The 22,819-nt window shown below is 33.7% G+C and overlaps 1 protein-coding gene across 3 annotated transcripts in view; it reads right to left on the reverse strand.

Moving 5' to 3' along the window:
* The window catches only part of CCDC172 (coiled-coil domain containing 172), a 55,655-nt gene that overhangs the window by 31,007 nt on the left and 1,829 nt on the right, over positions 1-22,819 (reverse strand). The window contains exons 4-5 of one of the 3 annotated variants that reach the window (XM_058435752.1): positions 8,273-8,353; positions 6,917-7,082 (exon numbers count right to left, since the gene is read on the reverse strand). In XM_058435752.1, coding sequence (XP_058291735.1) covers positions 6,917-7,082; positions 8,273-8,353 — 247 coding nt within the window. Of the gene's footprint in view, positions 1-6,916; positions 7,083-8,272; positions 8,390-22,819 lie in introns of all 3 variants that reach the window. The other 2 variants (XM_058435751.1, XM_058435753.1) reach the window with 2 other exon arrangements.

Below are 22,819 nucleotides of genomic sequence, written 5' to 3' on the forward strand. Positions count from 1 at the left end.
ACAAAGGAGGGCAGCATGCCTTTAGCATAAAGAAGCTGCTGGGTGAGGCTGGAAGGTGGAGAGGCACTAGATGCTGCAGGGATGGCAAAACATGTTAAAAAGCTTGGTTTGCCATATTTAAACAGAACATAACCTAAGAGGCTTAATACAATAGTACAGTATTAATAACTTTTTAAAAAATTGATGTTCACATTTTGGCAATCTGAAGGCATAAGAATAGGGTCCAATCCTGTGGTTAAAAAATAATAAATCAAAGATAATATCTGGCAGTGGGAAAAAAATCACTGAGTAGCAGAAAATAGTATAAATATAAAAATAGCTATGAAGTTAAAAATGGAGATTATTCAAAATCCAATGAAACTGGCTGACTAATCATAGTTATGGGCTAAAAGTTCAGTGGGCAAGGTCAGAATGAAGGAAGAAAGAGGAGAAAAGTCAAATGCCAGAAAATAACAGATGTGGTGGCACGAATTAGAAGTGGGAATGGAAGAGCAAACACTGACAGGTAAGAAGACAAATGGAAGCTAAACTGCACTGGGAAGTCAACAGCTTTAATATCTGCTTAAAATTTGAACAACTTCTTTCTCCACCACCACTACCACCAAGAAGAGTTGCCACAAACAGTTTCATAGGTTAATTCTTTTGAACACTGAAGGAATAGATAATTATAGTATGTACATTTTTCCAAACAGAGAAAGAAGAAAGCGTCAGTATGCTTTTTGTGAAATCAACATAATACACACACAAAGATTAATCTCACATATACTGATGCAAAAATCTTAAAGATGTTATCAAATAAAATTCAGTAATACATTAGAAGACTAAGAGTGCACAGCTAAGTAAGGTTAGTGATAGGATATATATAAATAAAATTTATTACATCAATAGATTACAGTTGGAAATATGAATGTCTCAAAAAAGGAGATGTAGTGGGAGGGAGGGAAGAATGGTGGAGGATACAACTAAACATAGAAAACCCAGTGAAATCAAGTTGTATCAGCTTCAACTAATGACAATTTTGCCTTTGTTTTCCAATATTTACTGTGTTTCTAATTTTACTGGCTGATACTTTTAGAACACTGTTATATAATAGTGATGATATCGGATACCCTCCCTTATTACTAACTGTTATGGAAATACTTCTAGTTTCACTGTTAATCATGATGTCAGAGTGAAGCTCTCTCTCTCCTTCTTCCTCTCCTTTCACCTCTCCTCCACCATTCTTCCCTCCTTCCCCCTACATCGCCTTTTTAAAAACAATCATATGCTTTTCCAACTGTAATCTATTAATGTAATGAATTTTATTAATAGGTATCCCATTTCTGCTCTTCCTTCTGCTCAGCTCCTTACAATTTGGCTTTTGCCCTGCTTATTACCTCAATCTGCTCCCTTTCCTGAAGGCCACCAATGACCTCTGATTGCTGCTTCTTAGTCCTTATTGTAGTTGACAGCTCAGCAGCAATCAACATGGGTTGATCATGCCTTCAAATACTCTCTCCCTAGGTGGCATCAACTCCACTCAGTAACGTGTTCTGCCCATGTTTCATGAAGCTTTCTTAGACTCTTTACTCAAGTTTTTGAAAATCCTGAGGTTCTGCAGGGTACTGTCCATTTTCTTTCAATACACTCTCTCTAGGTGAGTCCCAAAATTTAATACCTCTAGCCCAGAACTATCTCTGAGCTCTTGACTTAAATTACAACTATCTAATTGACATCTATACTCAAATCTCTCACTTGGCTAATCAGCATCATTCTTCAGACCTCAGTCTGAAGGCAACTTGTTCAGGGAAATCTTCCTTAACTTCCTAGTCCAGTTTAAGTCTACTTATATATGTTCTCATATCATCTTGTGCTTCTCCTTTTGAAGCAGTCATCAATTTATTACTATCTCATTCATACTGCTGGGGCCAGCACATTAATCAAAATAAAGTCCCTGCTATTAAAAAGATTAAAGTTTTATATGAAAATGTTATGAAATACCTAGAAACAGACTTTCTGAAAGAATAAAAAATCAGCAATATCAGGTACTCTGAAAACAAATCATTTAAAAATAAATCCATATTTCTAGAAAAAGGGAACTAAACTAGAGGGCTCTGATAGTATTTGTGATATCAGGGACTTTTTTTTCTTAATTTTATAGAGGAATAATTTACATAAAGTATATTAATTTACAGCATACAATTTCATGACTTTTGACAGTCACTGACACCTATGAAACGCCCACAGGCAAGAAACTGTACATTTCTATCAACCCCAAAAGATTCTTTGTGACCCTTCACAGTTCATCCATTTTGACCCAGGCAACCATTGATCTGCTTGCTATTGCTGTAGGTTAGTTTGCATGTGTCTAGCTTCTTTTAATCACTGTATTATTTTGAAATAGGTCCATGTAGTGTGTCAGTAGAATTAGTCATTTTTATGTATTCCATTGCACAGATATGTCAATTTTGTTTAACCATTCACTTCCTTTTTTTTTTTTTTTTTGAGATGAAGTCTCACTCTGTCACCCAGGCTGGAGTGCAATGGCGTGATCTTGGCTCACTGCAACCTCTGCCTCCCGGGTTCAAGCCATTCTCCTGCCTCAGCCTCCTGAGTAGCTGGGATTACAGGTGCCCACCACCATGCCTGGCTAATTTTTTGTAGTTTTAGTAGAGAGGGGGTTTCACTATGTTGGCCAGGCTGGTCTCGAACTCCTGACCTTGTAATCCGCCCACCTCTGCCTCTGAAACCATTCACTTCTTAACAGATATTTAAGTTATGTTCAGTTTTTGACTACTGTGAATAAAACTGCCAAAACGTTAGGATATAGGTTTCATTTCTCTGGAGTATCTCATTGTGGAGTGGCTGGGCCGTATGGTAAAAATACTTACTTTGCAGTTAAGAAACTGCAAAACAAATTTCTAAAGTGATTGTACCATTCATTTTACATTCCCATCACTACCATATGAGTATCAGATGCTCCACATTCTCAGCAACATTTGGTACCATCAGTCTTTTTAACTTTAATTAAGTGGATATACAGGGATATATCACTGCTGTTTTAATTTTTATTTTCCAAATGACTAAAGATATTGAGGATCTTTTCACATGTTTATTGGTCATTAGTACTCTATTGTGAAGTTCAACTTTTTTCCCTTTTATAATTGGCTTTTTGCCCTTCTTATTTTTTAAGTTGTTAGAGTTCATTATGTTCTGGATAACAGTACATTGGAAGATATATTTAGTGCAAATGTTCTCTCCAAGACTGTTGTTTGTCTTCTAATTTTCTTAAGTGTCTTTTCAATTTATTTTAAATCTGTTTTTCTTTTTACGGTTCATGATTCTTGTGTCCCATCTAAGAAATCATTGCCTAATCCAAGATGGAAAAGATTTTCTCCTATGTTTTCTTCTAGGAAATTCATAATTTTAGCTTTTGTGTCTAGGTGTATGCCTATTTTGAGTTAATTTATAATATGGTGTGAAGAGTTAAGGATCATTGTTTTGCAATGGATGTCCAATTCTTCTAGCACCACTTATTGAAAATACTTTCCTTTTCCCACTGAACTGCCTTTCCACCTTTGTTGAAAACCAGTTGACAAAATGCATTTTTATTTCTGGACTCTCTTCTGTTCCAGCTATTTATATGCCTATTTTTAAGGCAGTGACACATTATCTTGATTACTATAGAATTTGAGTAAATTTTGAAATCACAGAATATAAATCCTTAAATTTTATTCTTTTTAAAATTGTTTTGATTTTGTAAGTCATTTGTATTTTCATATACAAAGGCATTGTTCTCATAGAAGATGATAGCTCCATGTCCCTGAAGACCTTCCAGAGGGATAAGATGTAGAGGTGGAAGACAGTGATATTGATGATCCTGACTCTGTGTAGGCCTAATGTGCATGTTTGTGTTTTAGGTTCTTTTTTTTTTTTTTAGTTTCAAGTAAAAAATAATTTCTAAGATAGAAGAAAGTTGTAGAATAAGGATATAAAGAAAAAAATGTTTGTATATTCATACAATATGTGTTTTAAACTGTTATTAGAAGAGTTAAAAATAATAAAAGGTTTATAAAGTAAAAAAGTTACAGTAAGCTGAAAGTTAATTTACTTTGAAGAAAAATTCTTTTTACAAATTTAGTGTAGCCTAAATACACAGCGTTTATAAAGTTTACAGCAGTGTACAGTAATGTTCTAGGCCTCCACATTCACACACCATTCACTCACTGACTCTCCCAGAGCAACTTCCAGTTCTACAAGCTCCATTCATGGTAAATACCCTATAAAGGTGCCCTATAGAGATTTTAAAAATCATTTATACTGTATTTTTGCTGTACCTTTTCTAGATTTATATATGTTTAGGTAGACAAATACTTGCCATTGTGTTCCAACTGCCTACAGTCTTCAGTATAGTAACATTGTGTACAGGCTTACAGCCTAGGAGCAATAGGCTATACCATATAGCCCAGGTGTGTAATAGGTTATCCCATCCAGGTTTGTGTAAGTACAATCTATGATGTTTACACGATGATACTGACTAAGAATGCATTTCTCAGAACATACCCCCATTATTAAAGTGATGCATGATTGCAAATGGATTCAACTGTATCATTTTATTATTAGTTTTCTGTCTGTTCTCTGTGTTTTTGTTCCCCTCTTTCCCTTTCCCACTTTCTTTCAGATTAAATGTATATTTTAGGCTGTCTTTTTAATTTCTATATTGTCCTTTTAGCTATTTGTTTTTGGATTCTTTCCTTAATGGTTGTTCTGGAATTAAAATAAACAACTTTGGTAGCCTTACTACAAGATGCCCTCCCTGCCTTCATTCTCACCACTAAGAAATGTCTTGAGGGTAAAGAAAAAATCCAATATTCTTAAGAAATCATAAAGACTAAATCTAGCATGTAAATTAAAAACCCTTTCCTAAGACCTCAGAAAAATCCAAGGTGATCCCTCAGAGAACCATTCAGTCAAACTATAGGGCCATTCAGTCAAACTATAGAGCCATATAGGGCCAAGAAGTTTAAGAATATTGTTTCAGTAGTTTTGGTAGAAGGCCAAAGTATAAAAGGGCTTATCTCAAAGAGATTTGTAGTTGTGGCTTTTCCCTAATGAAATGAGCCTCAGTAGGATTCACGTGGGACCCACAAAGTTTTTAAGATAACTGTATTTACATAAACACAGTGAGCTTGGACTGAAATGGACAGAGGCAGTAAAAAAAAAGAATGATACCCAACTTTTACAGAATGGAAGCAAGCAGAAAAGGACAATTGCAAACACAAGCTATCTTTTATATATATATATTTAAAAAAAAAAAAAAAAGGAATGACCAGAGAAGGGAAATAGGAGCACAGAGAGTGGTGCCAAGAGTCATGGGGAATCATTCCCAGGCAGGAGGATGACTGAGTCCTAATCAAGGAATGTCCAATACTTGCCTGGCTCAATTTCAGAATTGCTATGTAACAATGACTCCAGTTTTTCCACTTTCTGAACAGAAGTGTCACTAGTGATTATCCTATGCCTATCTCACCACAGTATATTGGGAATGTGAAGGGCAACTGTTTCTTTGGCTGAGGTCTTCAGATCAAGAGGACATGTACTCAAGGAGTTACATAAGGAAATACGTCCAAGGAGCCTCATGTGCAATTGAACCTAGTTTAGATGAGGAAATACTGGACGTTAAGCTAATGCTGTAACAGAATCTCTGAAGTTTGAAAACTGATTTATCCTTGACTTTCCCTATTTGGCAACTGCTTTAATTCAGGATCTTATCAAAGACTGCAATAACCCACATACTAGTTATATCAGTCCATTATTACACTACTATAAAGAACTACCTGGGCCGGGCGCGGTGGCTCACGCTTGTAATCCCAGCACTTTGGGAGGCCGAGGCGGGTGAATCACGAGGTCAGGAGATCGAGACCACGGTGAAACCCCGTCTCTACTAAAAATACAAAAAATTAGCCAGGCGTGGTGGCGGGCGCCTGTAGTCCCAGCTACTCGGAGAGGCTGAGGCAGGAGAATGGCGTGAACCCGGGAGGCGGAGCTTGCAGTGAGCCGAGATTGCGCCACTGCACTCCAGCCTGGGGGACAGAGCGAGACTCCGCCTCAAAAAAAAAAAAAAAAAAAAAAAAAAAAAAAGAACTACCTGAGACTGGGTAATTCATTAAAAAAAAAAAAGAGAGAGATTTACTTAGCTCATGGTTCTGCAAGCTATAGAGGAAGCATGGCTGGGGAGGCCTCAGAAAACTTAAAATAATGGTGGAAGGCAGAGGGGAAGCTGGAACATCTTACGTGGCCAGAGCAGAAGGAACAGAGAGAAGCAGGAGGTGCTACATACTTTTAAAGAACCAAATCTCAACGATAACTCACTCAATGTCATGAGAATAGCACCAAAGGGGAAATCAGCACCGAGAGCCAATCACCTCCCACCAGGCCCAACCTCCAACATAAAGGATTACAATTTCACATGACATTTGTGTGGGGACACAGACCCAAACCTTATCACTAGTGTTCCTGAAATAAAACTCTCTCCACTCCACTGTGTAAACTTATTTCCCAGCTTACACTGGATTGTTGCAGGATTATGGCACCAATCCTAATCCCTACTGTAACTTCCATCACACTGTGCAGTAAATGTCTGCTTACATATTTTCTTCCTCCACTTTTTACTGTTATATCTTCAAGACCTAGAACAGTGCCTATCACATAACAGAAATAAATGAATGACCAAATGCTTATGTCACATATACTTCTAAATCATTTGAAACTGCTCACAGTAGAAGATACATCTTCATTAGCTCAATTAAAGTAAAAGAATCGCTATGCAATAACCGAATTTGTTCATGAAAAAGTTAAATTTTTGGAAAATTCATTCATTCAAAATAAGTTAATTTCATTAATGCAAGACAAATGAGGTGATAATATTTATTCATACCACTTTTCAAAATGTTTGCTTGGTTTTCTAAGTCAGATATTTCAATCTTGACATTTTCTTTCATCAAAAGCTCTCTTTTCTTTGTTATTTCATACTCATTATTAAAGTCTGTAATTTCCTTCAAAAATTTGTCTTCCTCCTCTATCATTTGTTTCTTTATAGCCTCCTGAAAAACATAAATAAAAGATAAAATATAAGTGTTAGTTGCAATAATATTTTTCCTTAGTTATTTAAAATATAATCATTTGGAATTATTAACAATGAAAGTATATAATGATACTTCCTGGTATTATGGCAAAAATGTTTTTTTCTCACAGTAATATTAATAAAAAACAGAAGCTGTTATTATAGTAACAACTATCTTCAGATGAAAGATTTAACCTTAAAGTTTTGGGAGAATTATTGAGATAGATATTCTACCACTCATCATTATATCTGTTTATTTGTGTATTAAAATTCAGAATCATATTACATTTTATAATTCTAATATAAAACTGGAGAGTAAAGTAATTAAATGGCCAAACTTAAAAATTAAAATTTACACTTAAAGGAATTACTGTCTTACAGGAAAACAAACAAACAAACGAGGATAGCGAAGAAAACCTTTTAAAATGTGGATGATGAAAGCAAAATTATATATTCACTTCAAAATCAGTTTTAAATAATAGTTTACATTTTATGAAGTATCAACATGGCAGATAAATAAGAATTTCCAAAAACTGTGGAAAATGCAAAAACCTAAACTCTTTGACAACGCTAGAATATAAACATTACCATATTTTTCTAAGCTATGTCAATGAATTTTAAGCCACATTTTCAAACTGGCCATGTCATTTCAAACCACCAAGTGTGTTAGTTCTGACTTCAGATATGTATTTTTAATATCTTTAGATGTATTTTCTTTAAAATGTCAATTAATCACAAGTCATATTTCTAAATTGGCCCTGTCATTCAAAACTATTGCTCAGGCTGTTGGCTCTGAGTTAATAGAAAAAGATGAACAATATCCATCCTTTTAGCCACATCCATAAATACGCCTAAAGTGTGAAACTTTCTGCCTTTCAAAAGGATTTTATCCAAGGTCTCAATGCTTGAGCAATTCAAATCAGTTCCACTGTTTCTTTTGTGCTTATTACAACTGAAAATAATGCTATATTACATCCCTGCCCATACACTTCTTTCAAACTGTATTACTCTACCAATTGGTTTTAAATAGCACTTAATACTTTCCTGCATCTGAGCAGTACTACCTGCTAATATGCACGTGGATAATTTTCTAAAAGTATACTTAAGTATATTTGAATACTTTTTTACATAATTAGTGAAATAGATTTTTCTGGGTGTCTGGAAACTTACAAAGGTTTGAAGAAGCATATTCCTATGGTTTGTAATTTCACTGTACTGTTTTTCTAAGGCATTTTCATGAGCTTTCAAAAGCTGTAAGAGGAAGGATTTTTCAAAAAACTGTTGAACCTTCAAAGTACAAAAACAGAAATCAGAATAAAACAATTAATTAGACATTTTAGAGTGCCTTAGATAAAAGAACAGATTTGTCTAGTATAAAATATATTCTGTATTAATCTTTAAAATGCAAAATAAAATTAGCATCAAACATCTTATTTTATATACACCATCTTGTATTATTTTTTAAGTACTTTATAGTTACAATTTTATAATCTCTTCCCCCAATAAGACTATAGGCTCCTCAAGGGCAGAGAATGTGCTTTCTTTTTCCTGTCAATACCTAGAAGAATTGTTAGCTTAGGTACTAAAGCTTTTTGAATACACACATTGAAATCCGCTTTAAGACTGTTTGTTTTTAAATAATAAGTTTCTATTTTCACAGTTTATAAGGAATATATGAATGAATAAATCATGTACATAATATGACTAATAAAATAATAAAATAAAATCTACAAAGCAGAGGCAAAAAACCCAGTCCCATGATTATAGTTATATCAAATAAAAAACGAATCTGCTAAAGACCTTAAATGGGTTTTGAGAACTCATTTTTTATTTGAATACTTCATTTGGTTCTAAGTAGCAAAAGGTATAATAAACATTAATGTTAGACATGCAACTGGACCTTAAAAAATGACATCTCCTGAGAGAGGAATATTGAAACGAAGTCAGGAAGCTTTAATATATAAAAGCTAAAAATGATGCTGGACTGGAAATACTGTAATTTTTCTACTATGTTCAGTACTAGCCCTCATAAGAAAGCATCATTTCCAGTTTGGGGCTGTTCCCATCTCTATGGAGAAAATAAAAAGGATATAAATTCAATTTAAATTGCAGAAAGCAAGATTTATGGTAGTTATAAGAACTTCCTCAAGGTGAGAGACAGGTTGTGAAATCTCTGTCCCAGAAGATACTGAATAGTGTAAAGAGCTTAGAAATAGTCTAGTCCAGAGGCAAAAGGGTTGGCTTAAGAGACAGTTTGAAATATTATGGCTAAAACGTCCTAGAAATATTGACATTAAAAAAGTAGCTGAAATAAAACAGAAAATATGATCTTACATTTATATAAGATTGTAGCCCATCTGCCCATATCTTCAGTACTTGGTACTGTTTTCATCAACCCAATTTTAAGAAAGGCATCAATAGAGAAAGATTAGAGAGGTACAATTCACATAATCAAAGGAACTGAGATAATATTTTAAAGATTGGGGGAAGGAATAACAGGGTGGTTAGTATTTTTCTGTCTCAGAAGACAGAAATTAGAAAACATATGGCCAAATCTATAAAATCATATAGAGATTTATAACAAGGGGAAACTAGGGTATGATCATGAAATCTACCACATTTATTCAGAATAAAAAATATTTCATGACTATTTAATACTTATTATGTAAATGATAATAAAATGAGGTCCAGAGAAGTTAAACACCTTAACAAAGGCTATATAACTAATTAGAGGCAAATCCAGGACTAAAATCCAGGTCTTCTGCCTTTCTTTCTTCTAAATCATGATGTTAACATGGAAATGTCAGACCTATTTCAAAGTAATGAAAAAATAATTCTAGAGCCAGAAAGAGACTTCAAGGTGTGATAGTGAGTTGAAAATATATAAGGTTAATAAACATTTAAGGAAATTACCAAATCCTAGATCCACCAGAGCTTACTGAGAAGGGTGTTCGTGGTATATACCTAACTCTGAGTTACTGTTGTGGACATGGCCCAGGAATGTCCACAAAAAATGCTTTAGAGACCAAATAATGCGCTGGATAAATGTGGGTTTAATCTACTTAGGTATTTCAAGTATTATGCCCTTTAGAAACGCAATTCATGAATTCTTAAGTCCACGTATACCACTGATCTGTTGTAAAAGATCTATGTCAAACCCAAAACTCAAAAATGAGGAAAATATTACTTATCAAACTAACAAATTTCTAAATGAGACTTAAGCAAATCTATTATTCAAATTCAGGAAAGCCTTATGTTAAGGACTCAGAAATTAAGGTGCTATCTTTCAGCTATCAATGACTAAGAGCTTAAATTACCACTGAGCCCACGTCTTCTTTCTTAAAAGGGAGAATAACCAATATTAAGAAGAGCTAGGTGACATATTGGCACTTAACCAGAATATTTTACCATTACCTAAAAAACGAAATCTATATCCCAAAAACTAAAAAGTAGACAGCTGTTCTAAAGATTTATAAAAAGGGCATATCCATAATTTTCCTCTTCCCTAAAATTTTATGTAAATCATCCATTTTCAGTTCTCTGCTTCTTTGTTTTTATTATTATTAGTTTATCTCCTCTTCATTCCCTTTCTGTCTTACCTTCTGTCTTTATCATTTACTTCCATATTTGCCTCTTTTAATCCAGATCTAAAGAGTCCCAGAGAGTCAATAACTACAGAAAGATTACGGTACATTAATCTTCAAATTTACATAGGATCTATGGTTTAAAAATGTTAATACAAAAGTCTTGGTAAGTACGAGAAGTAGAATGACAGAGAAAGCGGCAGGAGTTTGGGAAAGTTAAAGTCAGGAAGGACAAGAATAGAGGCCTATAATATACTGCTTCACATTGTTAAGGACATCAATAGATCAAGGTTGCAGAAGCTAGATGAGGCCTATTATTATTAATATATTGCCTTCATATTTTAGTGGAACTAAGAAAACAAAAACTTTTGAATCTGCCCAGTTCCTCTTTGTTAAGTATAAGTTACTAACTCTTCAGAAATAAAATAGCTCTTCACAGTCTCCTATTCGTAGAATGTTTCAGATGGTTCCTTTCGTTCTTATTGTTGTCCCAACTGATTTCTTATTTTTTATGTTCCTGCATTTGAAAACTAAATCTACTGACAAGTAAAATTTAAGTAAATATTCCAAATATAACCCTGAATGTATTGATAGGATCAAAAGATGAATAAATAATCATCAGAAAATCTTCTCACCTCGTTTTTGTCACAAAGGTAATGCGTGGAGATCAGAGTTGGGAAGACAATACGTAAAATGTTAGAGTGTGACATAAAAATATTTCTAAATATATCCGAGTCAGGTTTGAACTGAGGCAATATTTTATATCTACGTAGCTTGAACCATTTATTTTATAGTAAATAAAAACTTAAAAATCCATTGCTTCTGTGTCCTAAGTTATCCACTAAGATCCCAAAAGAATATAGACAATATGAAAAAAAGGGTGGGAAGTTCCTAATGGCAGTGATAAAATTTTCTCTTTTTCATTTCTATCTGTCCTCCTACTAGAAATGAAAAAATATATTTGCACACAGCCTTAAAGTGATAGGCCAGGCACAGTGGCTCACACCTGTAATCCCAGCACTTTGGGAGGCCGAGACGGGTGGATCACCTGGTCAGGAGTTTGAGACCAGCCTGGCCAACATGGTGAAACCCCCCTCTACTAAAAATACAAAAATCAGCCAGGTGCGGTGGGGGCACCCGTAATCCCAGCTACTCAGGAGGCTGAGACAGAATAATTTCTTGAATCCGGGAGGCAGAGGTTGCAGTGAGCCAAGATTGTGCCATTGCACTCCAGCCTGGGCGATGAGAGTGAAACTCTGTCTCAAAAAAAAAAAAAAAAAAAAAAAAAAAAATCTAGAATCAAATAGCCAAGCTTTGTCAGAAAATACTGCTGTTTTGGAAAATTCTAATTTATAGTAGTGCCAACTCCCTGGTTAATTCTGCTTCTCTCAGCAATAAAGACTGTTTTTCCTTTCCTTGTTTTATTCCTCTTGGGATATTTGATTTTTTAATGGAGCTTATAGTTTTCCCAGTGAGCTGACTTATCTGGTCAACTAGGTCAGTTTCCAGCAAAGCCATGATTTGTAACTTTTCACTACTCTTGCTGCCTGGGTGCCTTTAGGTATTTTTCTGCCAGAAGAACTTAAAAATTGAAAATGACTGAGGATTTAAAATTAATGTTAGGATCCAAGCAAGCAAAGTACACAGGTCTTCTTTGTTGTGGTTGCTGTTGTTAAAAATAATCTCAGCCTTGAGGAACTGGCATTTTGCTGATTAAATAATCTGCCCCATAGCATAATAGGCCAATTTTACATTTTAAAAAAACTAAGAGTTATGTAGAAAATTTCACATTCCTAAAGCCATAACAATTGGGAAAAATATATCATTATTATGACTATATGATAAAAGACATTCTAAATACTAAGGTACATTAATGAATATTTATTGATAGCAGATATTAAGGTTTTTGTAAAAAAGATCTATCTTTATACTTTTCCAAATCACAGAGGCAATGCTTAAAGAATAACTTGCTATGACATAGTAATCCTAATATAGTTAGCAAGGAAGGAAATAACCACCTGACAATGGCTTATAAGGCTTTACATGATTTTCACCCCCTCACTCCCTCTCCAGCCATCTCTCCTATCAGTCACCTCCTCACTTGCCCCATTCCAGCCACAGTGGCCTTATTATTATTGCATATGTATCATATGTAATATATATAATATATAATGTCACATATAATATATGCCACATACTATTATATATAATATAAAATATAATACATATTTATACATATTAAATATTATATACAAACATATATTTTTGTTGTTGTTGAAATGGAGTCTTACTCTGTCGCCCAGGCTGGAGTGCAGTGGCACAATCTTGGTTCACTGCAACCTTCGCCCCATGGATTCAAGCAATTCTCCTGCTTCAGCCTCCTGGGTAGCTGGGATTACAGGGGCACACCACCATGCCTGGCTAATTTTTGTATTTTTAGTAGAGACAGGGTTTCGCCATGTTGGCCAGGCTGGTCTCGCACTCCTGACCTCAGGTGATCCACCCCACCCGCCGGCCTCTTAAAGTGCTGGGATTACAGATGTGAGCCACCGCACCTGGCCCCCTTATTATATATTAATCCAAGAAAATATACAGAGAAACTGTCAAGAAATAAAAAAAGAGTTTAGTAAAGAAGCTAGTAACAAAATAAATACCAAAATCTATTCTAGTTACCAACAACAAACAGAAAAAAAGCATGGAAAATATCCCACTCGTGACAGCAAAATCAAGATAAACAAAATACACAAATAAGAAATATCTGAGACCTATATGAAAAACTTCTACTGAGGAACATAAAAGAAAATCTGAATAAACAGAAAAAGATGTTATATTCTTAAGTGTGACTCAGAGTTATAAAGACATCAATTCTTCATAAATTACAACATGAAATTAGTGCAATCTTAATGAAAACCCCAATGATTTTGGTTCTTTTTTTATTTGACAAAATGATTTTCAAATTTATCTAGAAATATAAACCGTGAAAAGAATCAGGAAAATTCTGAAAAAGAAATTACCCTTCCAGAGGACCAAAGATATTTTAAAGCTAATATATTTAAGCCAATAGTACACTGGTGCCAAAACAAATAGATTAACAGTATAGAATATATAAAACAGATACAAGTATAGATATACACACGCACATGCATAATACTGTATCATAAAGACAGTGTTTCCGATCAGTGGGGAACATGTGACATTTACTCAGGTGACAACAGTCATTTTTCTTTAAAATATTTTAAAAAAGAAAACCACTATGAAAGTATTAGAAAAAGATATTGTTTAAAATCTTGGAATGGGACAGGCTTTCCCAAGCCTAGAATGGATTCGGAAACAAACTAAAACATTAAAACTTCCAGCAACACAAAACTCTAAACTTTTACCAGAAAATCATGTCATAAAAAGCCAAGATACAAATAATAAAGTTTGCAACAAATGATAAAGAAAGAATGGCTATAACAAAAAGCTAGATGCCAATCAGAAAAGCCTAGGACAGGACAGAAATAGGTAAATATACATATAAATTAAAAATACTAAGTTAAAAAATTCAAATTAAAACTAAAAAGATGCCATTTTTATATTTGTAAAACATATTAATTTCCAGTGTATGAGTAGTAAAACTGAGAATAAAACTGGAACAACTTTTCTGGAGGACAATTTACAAATAATCAAAGCCTTAAAAATTACAGACCCGTTGACACAGCAATTTGATTTCTAAGGCTTTACCCTAAAAAGCTAGGATAAGTGCACAAAGATATATGTATACGGTTATCACTGCAATGATGATAGAAATAGTAATTTATTAATACAATAGTAAATACTTATCAATAGGAAATTAGTTAAAATATAGTATAACATTTAATGGAATACTATGCAGCAATTAAAATTGCTTATTATATATATATATATTTACTCAGATGTCTAGGTTACAGCAAATAGAAAAAAGCAAATTATTTAAGAAAAATATAAATCCATTTAAACAAATTTGAAAGAAAACCTATGCAAATGTTAACTGTGCGGTGGAATTATAGGTGATTTTCACTCTGCTTTTTGCCAATTTCTATTTTTGGAATCATTTGCAATAAATAAACACTACTTTTATAAAGAGTTAAAACAATAAAACTTTTAATTTTGAAAAGCAATCTACTGCATGTTCACCAAATATAATGGGAGAAGTCCTCAGAATTTCCCAGGAATAAAACCCACTCTTCCAGTAGGAACATAAGCAAGAAATTTTAGTAAAGACGGGAAGAAGCGGGAGCTCAGAACAAAAAGAACATTTTAGAGTAATAATCTGATCCATTTGCTCACTGTGGTGGTCCCATCTCTCCCTTTCCTTCCTCTATCTCTCTTGGGAGGAATTTTTAACCAGAAGAAATTAGACTACATTTGAAACCGTGGAACTCATCTGAACAAAGGAAACTGAGGTATACAGCCTTTCAACTTTTCTTGAAATATTAATTCAGGCAATAACAATCCATGAGACCATATATGCAGCAAAGCCTACATGAGAAATTCTTCCTATCAGCATCAGATTACAGGCACAGCTCTAAGTAGCCAGTTGCCTTTGATCTTTCCACTCACCTTTTCAGAACTCACCTCCTGTTCCAAAGTCCACAGTCAACTCTTTTCAAAATAACCCCTAAACTGCAAAATTATTCTTCCTCTTTTCCTCAAATAAAACTCCTATTCCTCCAAAGCTGCTCATCTCAGTGAGACAGTAATCTGATTAGGGAAAGACGAGCAAGCACAAATACTGACTGGTCAAGAACATTTTGTAATGATACTTTTTAATCTGAAAGACTCTTCCTGGGGAGCAACCTTAAAGTAAGATAACTTCTGTGTTATTTGACAACTCAGGTGGCAGTACATTACCTTACCTATCACCACACATCTTAGTCAGGATACAAAACAAAGGGATGCCGAGGTAGTGTTTATTCATGCACTGCTTTTAATGGAAGAACTATAAAATGTCACACATTCTTTAAAACATACATCTTCCTCAACAAATAAGAAAACTTGGCACATGTGCAAGAAATAATCATATCTCATCAAGTAAAGCTATACTACAAGAACACTAGAAATTGGGCTGGGGGTACTCACATCAGCTTGTCAACCAGCTTTAGCTCTAAGAAAGTAGCTGATTCTTCCAGTATTCAAGAAAATGAGAACAGGAGAAAAAACTATTTATATATTGTATTTATAGGCAAATTGCAAGTCTGAACAAATCTCACAGAATAACAACATGAATCCTATGAAAACTACTGTTAACAGAAGAAATAAAGAGAATTACTATAAAAAGATTACAGTGAAGAGCACAGCATAAAAAAATTGTAATCAATTACTTACTGTTCCTCAGAGGGTGCAAACAGAGACATGTCCACTAGAAAAGAGCAAGGAAGGACATAGCAGAAAAAGATAAAAACAAAACAAGCTGAGATTTTTTAAAAGGCAGAAAATTAAAGTGTTAAAAAAGAGAAGACAACACATGATTTAAATTTTCAGAGAGCATTAAATAACTAAACTAATACTGCAAAAGATAGAATTAGGGATGTAAAGTATACAAAGTTTTCCCAGACTTCTGAGGACTCAATTCAGAGAAAAGAGAATAAAGATCTTCTAAATTATAAGAAATAGGTGTATTGAAAACAAACTCTATGAAATAATAGCTGAGGTTAAAATGGAAGGCTCACCCTTGTTCCAGAAAAAAAAAATAGGTATATCTGTACCAAATTTGGAATTACAGATTGTTTAAAATCACAGGAGCAATCAGGGAAGAAAACAAAACCTAACATGTTACCTTAAAAAAGGATTTTTAAAAACCAGGTTGACTTCAATACTTCTGCATTAATAAATTTCAGAATATGATAGTGCTAGATCCACAAAATGCTGTAAAAAAGGTTTGACTCAATAATTCTGTACAGACAAGTTTCCATGCAAGTGTGAAGATAACAGAAATTTCAAATATTAATAGCTTAGAAGATCTATCATTCACAAATTCCTCCTACAAAATCACAAACAATTACACAGACTCATCAAATAACAAATAAAAAATAAGAATTCAAGAATGACAACATGAGGCACTGAAGAATTTTATAGTGCAGAATTATGGTTAATATGGCAGTAAAAGCAAAAGTAGAAAGGACTTACTTTCTACTCCAAACACAGAAATGCTAGATAAAATCTAACTACATTTAAAATATTTATCATTTATATAGCTAAGCCAAAAGGAGGAGAGGGAAATCTTCATGCAAGAAACAAAGAGACAGCTCAGGGTAAGGATGGTGTGCTACAATTCAAGCCCACAGAAGCATCTTTCAGAAAGGATACAGGCATTAGGGATCAGGCTTTAAATGCCCACAGAAGAACAAAAATCACAGGCAAAGAGAGCCAGGGTTGGACTCATTGTACTCTCAGGAATTGAGAAATATCTATGACAGTTATGAAAGATGGATAACAAAGCTCCACCTGTTGCCCTAGAGATGCAATGTATAAGTGAGCTATATCCCATTGAGCCATGAGTGGAAAAGGAGTCATATCCTGAGAATTTGAACCCTGAGCCTATTCTATAGATGGGTGTAAGATTCAAAATCTCTTATCCATACAGTGCAGAAATCCTGAGCTCAGAATTTAACATAAAAACTGGTCCTTAATAGGGGAAACCTGTGAGGCCCTGGCAGCAGGGGTGAAACTGCTTCTTAGAGACATCTTTTCTATCAAAGGAATATGTCGAACAGCCAGGAGAGATAAGTTCTTCTAAAGATAAGTTCAATAAAATAAAATCAATAAAAAATCTTAAAGTTAGTAAGAAAATCTACCACCATGTAAGAAAGGCATCAAATCAAACAAGTAGAATTCAAGGCAGAGGAAAAAAGAAAACAGAATTCTATGAGAAAAAATTTAATTTATTCATTCACTAAATGTCTGTTTAATACCTACTATTATTCAGGCACTGTTCTAGATGCTGGGAATGACAGCAATGAACAAAATAGATTAATTTCTATCCCTTGTGGAGCTTACATTCCACTGGAGGGAGACAAATAATAAACAGATCAATATAAAATATGCCAAGAGGTGGTACCTATCACACAGCATAGAGATAGGGAGAGATGGTAATGATATTTTATATAGAGAGATCAGGGAGGGGCCTCTACAGAGAGGGGGCCTCAAATTTTTAGGTCTTTTGACCTCTTCATGGTCTAAAAAGTTATTGAGAATTTCTTTTGGTTTGATTGTTTTCATGAATTATATCTAGAAATATTTTCTGTATCAAAATTAAAACTGAAAAATTTTTAAACATTAATTTAATATAATCCAATTGCATTTTAAATACATTTGTATTTAAAAATGACTTTCCAAAACAAAAACAAATTAGAGAAAGGAGTTGCATATAGATTTTTTACAAATCTCATTAACATCTGGCTTAATGGAAGACAGCCAAGACCGGGTTTGGTGGTTGATGCCTGTAATTTCAGAACTTTGAGAGACGGAAGTGGGAGGATCACTTGAGGCCAGGAGTTCAAAACTAGCCTGGGCAAAATAGCAAGACCCTGTCTTTAGAAAACAATGTGTTTTTTAAATTAGCCAGGTAGGGTGGCAGAGGCCTGTAGTCCCAGCTACTCAGGAGGCTGAAGCAGAAGGATCACTTGAGGCCAGGAGTTTGAGATTGCAGTGAACTGTTGTTGTGCCACTGAGCTCCAATCTGGGTGACAGAGTGAGACTCTGTCTCTTAAAAATAAATAAACAAAAACAAATAAAAAATTAAAAAAGAAGACAGCTGGACTCTCATATCTGCTTCTACTCAATCTTTTGTAATGTTTTTCAGTTGGAGAATATGGAGTGCACAGATGGAAATGATTGTGCATATTCTTCTTTGATACTATATCAAAATTCACCATGTGGTAGCTCCTTAAAGGTTAGTTGCAATGTGGAATCTGAAACCATTTCAATGAACTTTTCATTCTATTTTATAATAAAATCCATTGGTCTACATTTCACTTTGAGTCTACCTTTTATCTATGCACAGTTTTGTAACTTTATGCATTACTTACTGCTTCCCTGAATTATGCAGATCCTCCAAATGTTGATATATTTCATAATATGCTTTCAAAAGTAACATTCTGAAACATCTTGAAACATACTGCTTCAAAAGTAACATTCATATTCATTAATATCACTAACAAACTCACCAGAAAAATCTTTAAGTACCAGGAAGCTGCCAAGCTTACGGTGACAAGATAGATAGGAATCCTCCAAAAGTCTAATTTTTGTTTGAAAGCTTGCATATTATCATTGGCAAAATAATAATACGAATGTCAGATGTTTGCCTTGACATTTTAGGCTTAGTTCATTTATTTTTCAGAAAATTTTGCCAAACACCCAAATCTAAATAACTACAACTTGACTGTCAATTATCTAAGTAAAAATGGTGTTTCAGAAAAAGAATAGCTAGCTCATGCTGCATCTCAAACAACTGCACACATGCTCTGCCTTGAGACAATTGTAGCACTTCGGAATATACAAGTACTTTAGGTGTACTTCCCATGTGATTGTACACAATATTGAAAATGAATATACTCAATGATCAGTTTCAATAAAATTAATATTTTTGACACTTCAAAGTATTAAGTAAAGCTAGCGGTTTTTGTTTTCTTACTGAGAGTGCATAGCAGTGAAGAATACGATGACTACTAGTACAGTTTGGTGCCACTGCCTCGATTTGTGTTGAGGTGCTAACAGTTTTACTCATTGCTGCTTTTGCACTGTCAATGTGTGCATTAGCAAAAAGAAATGGCAAATAGTACCTTTGTATAGTATTATCATAAAAATAGCTTGACCTTACAAACTCCCTGAAAGTGTCTTGGGGACCCCTTTGAACTCAGAGATCACACTTTAAGAATAATGCTCTAAGGTGACAACTGAGCAGAGACTTAGGCTAAACAACCATCAAGATTTGCATGGGGCTGTCCTAGTGTTAGCACTAAAAGTCCCACATGATTCTACTGGGAGAGATCTAAATGAAGTGAGCGTGCACAACAGAATAACAGCTAATGGAATCAGCATTTCAAGCAGAGGAAACAGCAAGTGCAAAGGCCCTGAGGTCAAAGAATGATTGGCATATTCAAGAAAAAAACAGCCCAGTACAAAGGTTCACACCCCTATAAACCTGACTGTCCTCAGGAAGGTGAGCTACTGGACAATGTCTAATACAATACTCAAAGAACACTCAGTGACCTTTTTTGCCTATTTCCAAGTTTTGGATAATTACTCATGACAAATGTGATAAGGCTTTCTTTATAGAATTTCATACAGAAAATGGAAACAAATTTTTTCTTTAAATGAGAACATCAAAAATTTTGAGTTTACAGTTAGGTTTATATAGTTGAAATTGCTTGATGTCAATCCTGTAATTCAGGAAGGAAGGAGTTATATAATTTATTTGCCAAGTATTCATAGTGTGATTTAGCAGTTACTCAATGAATGTTTGTTGAATGAATAATTGCCAACTATAAAATTAAATTTTGGTAGAATCTAAATTTTTTTGATTAAGTGTAAAGAAAGAAAAAAGCACTCCAATTACAAAACTCCATTTCAATACTATAAATGATAATAATTTGTGATTTTGTTCTTTCTCCAATTAGCTAATACAGTACTAAAGGATATGACTTTGCCTGCTGTTCTGGAGGTTTCCTTTTACCAATTAAAAAAAAAAAGAACACATACATATTGAGGTAAAGAAGTAAATGGGGCCATCTTAAGTTACTTTTTTATTTCAATACAATTTTCCTTTAAAAATTCATGAAATATTCTTTTATTATTATGGTGTTTACACAAGTAAAATTGGAAACAGAAAAAATAAACAAAATATTCACAAAATAGCCTCAAATGTTCCTCCATTTACTCCCTCTTAAGGGAATATGGCATTATATCGAGTTTTATGTAATATATTTATAAAAATTAAATGTCAAAATTTTAATTATATGCCATTTTTAAAAATAGAAGAACATCTTTTAGACATTTAAAAGAAACTACCAATATTCTGTCAGTCCTTAATTTTGGTTTGCCCTGTCATCAATACTATACAACTCTTCCTTAACTATCAGAAGTTTTAGGTGTATTGGTAAGCATGAACGCAAATCCAGGGCATGTTCTCATTTTTCTGTTTTCATATTACCAAACCTAACCAGGCATAGTGTAGCTGTCCAGTTCATAAAGTACTCATACTATATAACCTGAGACTTTTGCAACCATATATTTTAAAAGACTCATTGAGCCCTGCAAGGCAAATGCTATCATTCAGGTTCTAATTACATGCTATCCGGGTTTTACATAAAAGAAAAAAAACGAATCCTGTACTTCCCAAATGCATTTATTGACCAGTATCAACATCCAAAATAAATGACCCCAAATTTTCTGAATGTATCACTGTACAATAGCTCAAGCACTGCTCTATTCAAATTATGTTCTATTAATAGTTTCTCCTTGTGCTTCTACTGTTTGATAAATGGGTCAATAAATGCCAAGTCAAATATTCAAGTAAATATATTTTCATTGTTATTGGCAGACATATAATTAACTCAGAATAAAAGAAACAAGAAATCAATTTAGGATTAGTTCTTCAGTTCTTCCCATTAGTCATTTGCATTATAATTGTGATTCCACTTTTAAAATCTTTATGCACATATACATACCATCTTGACTATAATATAAATCAAACTATTTCAATTATAAATTAGCATTGTATGAACTGTGACCCTCATATGTTAATTTTATTATTAAGATACAACTGTATTATTACCCACATACATGAGCTAGTTAAAAAGAAATGCATGCTTATGAACCTATATTAATTAGTAATTTCAACAAATGTTTCTAAACAATGGTAGGCCTTTTCTCTGTCTTCTTTCTAGCAAAAACAACTGAATCAATATTTTTTAATGTATGTGTATGTATCAACGAATTACATTTCCATTTGCAGACAAAACAAAACTTTGCTAACACAGAAAATATTACAGAGTAACATTAAAAAATATATCAGGTCAATATCCTCACCAATCCAGGAAAAATGCATTTTGTACAAAAACTTGTACAAGCAAGCTTTTAAAAATATTAACCTAAACAAGATACAAAACTTCAGATATATTATTATACATGAATGTCATGAAGAAAAATGTTTAAAGTGAGCTTAAGAAATCTGCTTTAATAAAATATGCTGTTATTACTCAATTGTTACTTTCATTATGGTAGTTTAATTGTTTCTGAATTATACATCGTGGACAAGTCATTTACCTCTCAGTTTCCTCACTCATAAAAAGGGGATAATGATGTGATCTCATCACAAGATCCCTGTTAGGATTAAAGGAGTTAATACAGGAGAAGCATTTAGAACAGTGTCCCTGCATACAGTAAGTGCTCATATTTTGCCCATTACTTCTATTAGCTTCTAGATATCAATCCTGAAAGTGACTTAATTCCTTTTCAAGAAAAAGAAAGTTGCATCATAACATTCTTAATGTTTTGCCCATACCACCAGCTTTCAGCATTGCTGGTAGCAGCTAGTTTACCTACTATTCACAGGCAAAACAGGAAGAAGGATCTCACTGAATAACAGTTACAAATTCTATTTTAAAAGACTCTCCCTATTATCTATCAAACTATTAGTACTCAATTCATTCAACACACTACTGTATACTATATACTGTCAGATAACAGGCAGTGGGAATAAAAGATGGATAAGGAAAAAAATTCCAGATACGCTGCTCACAAAATAGTGGGGGATACAAACACAAATACAATTATGTATCATTGTTTAATTTTAAAATTTTACCAAGATGTCTATGGGAAGGCTTTATTGGTGATGTTTGAGCAACACCTGGAAAGAAAAGCTGAAATTCGCCAGATGGATAAGTGTTCTCTGATTGTTTCATTCCCAAAGAAAACTGAAAATTCCTCACAGTGATCAGTTAAAATAGTTATATTTGAAGCAAACAGACTTCCTCAAACAGACTTCATATTACACAGTGCTTGTTTAGTTCATCACTGGGTACTTAATAAATATTTTTGAATAACTCTCTGTCCCCACCCATAGCGAGGCCTTCATTGTGGCACACTTAAATAATATTCTTAGCTTCCTAAT

Source organism: Hylobates moloch, unplaced genomic scaffold (genome assembly GCF_009828535.3).
Source record: "Hylobates moloch isolate HMO894 unplaced genomic scaffold, HMol_V3 SCAFFOLD_3, whole genome shotgun sequence".
Lineage (NCBI taxonomy): Eukaryota > Metazoa > Chordata > Mammalia > Primates > Hylobatidae > Hylobates > Hylobates moloch.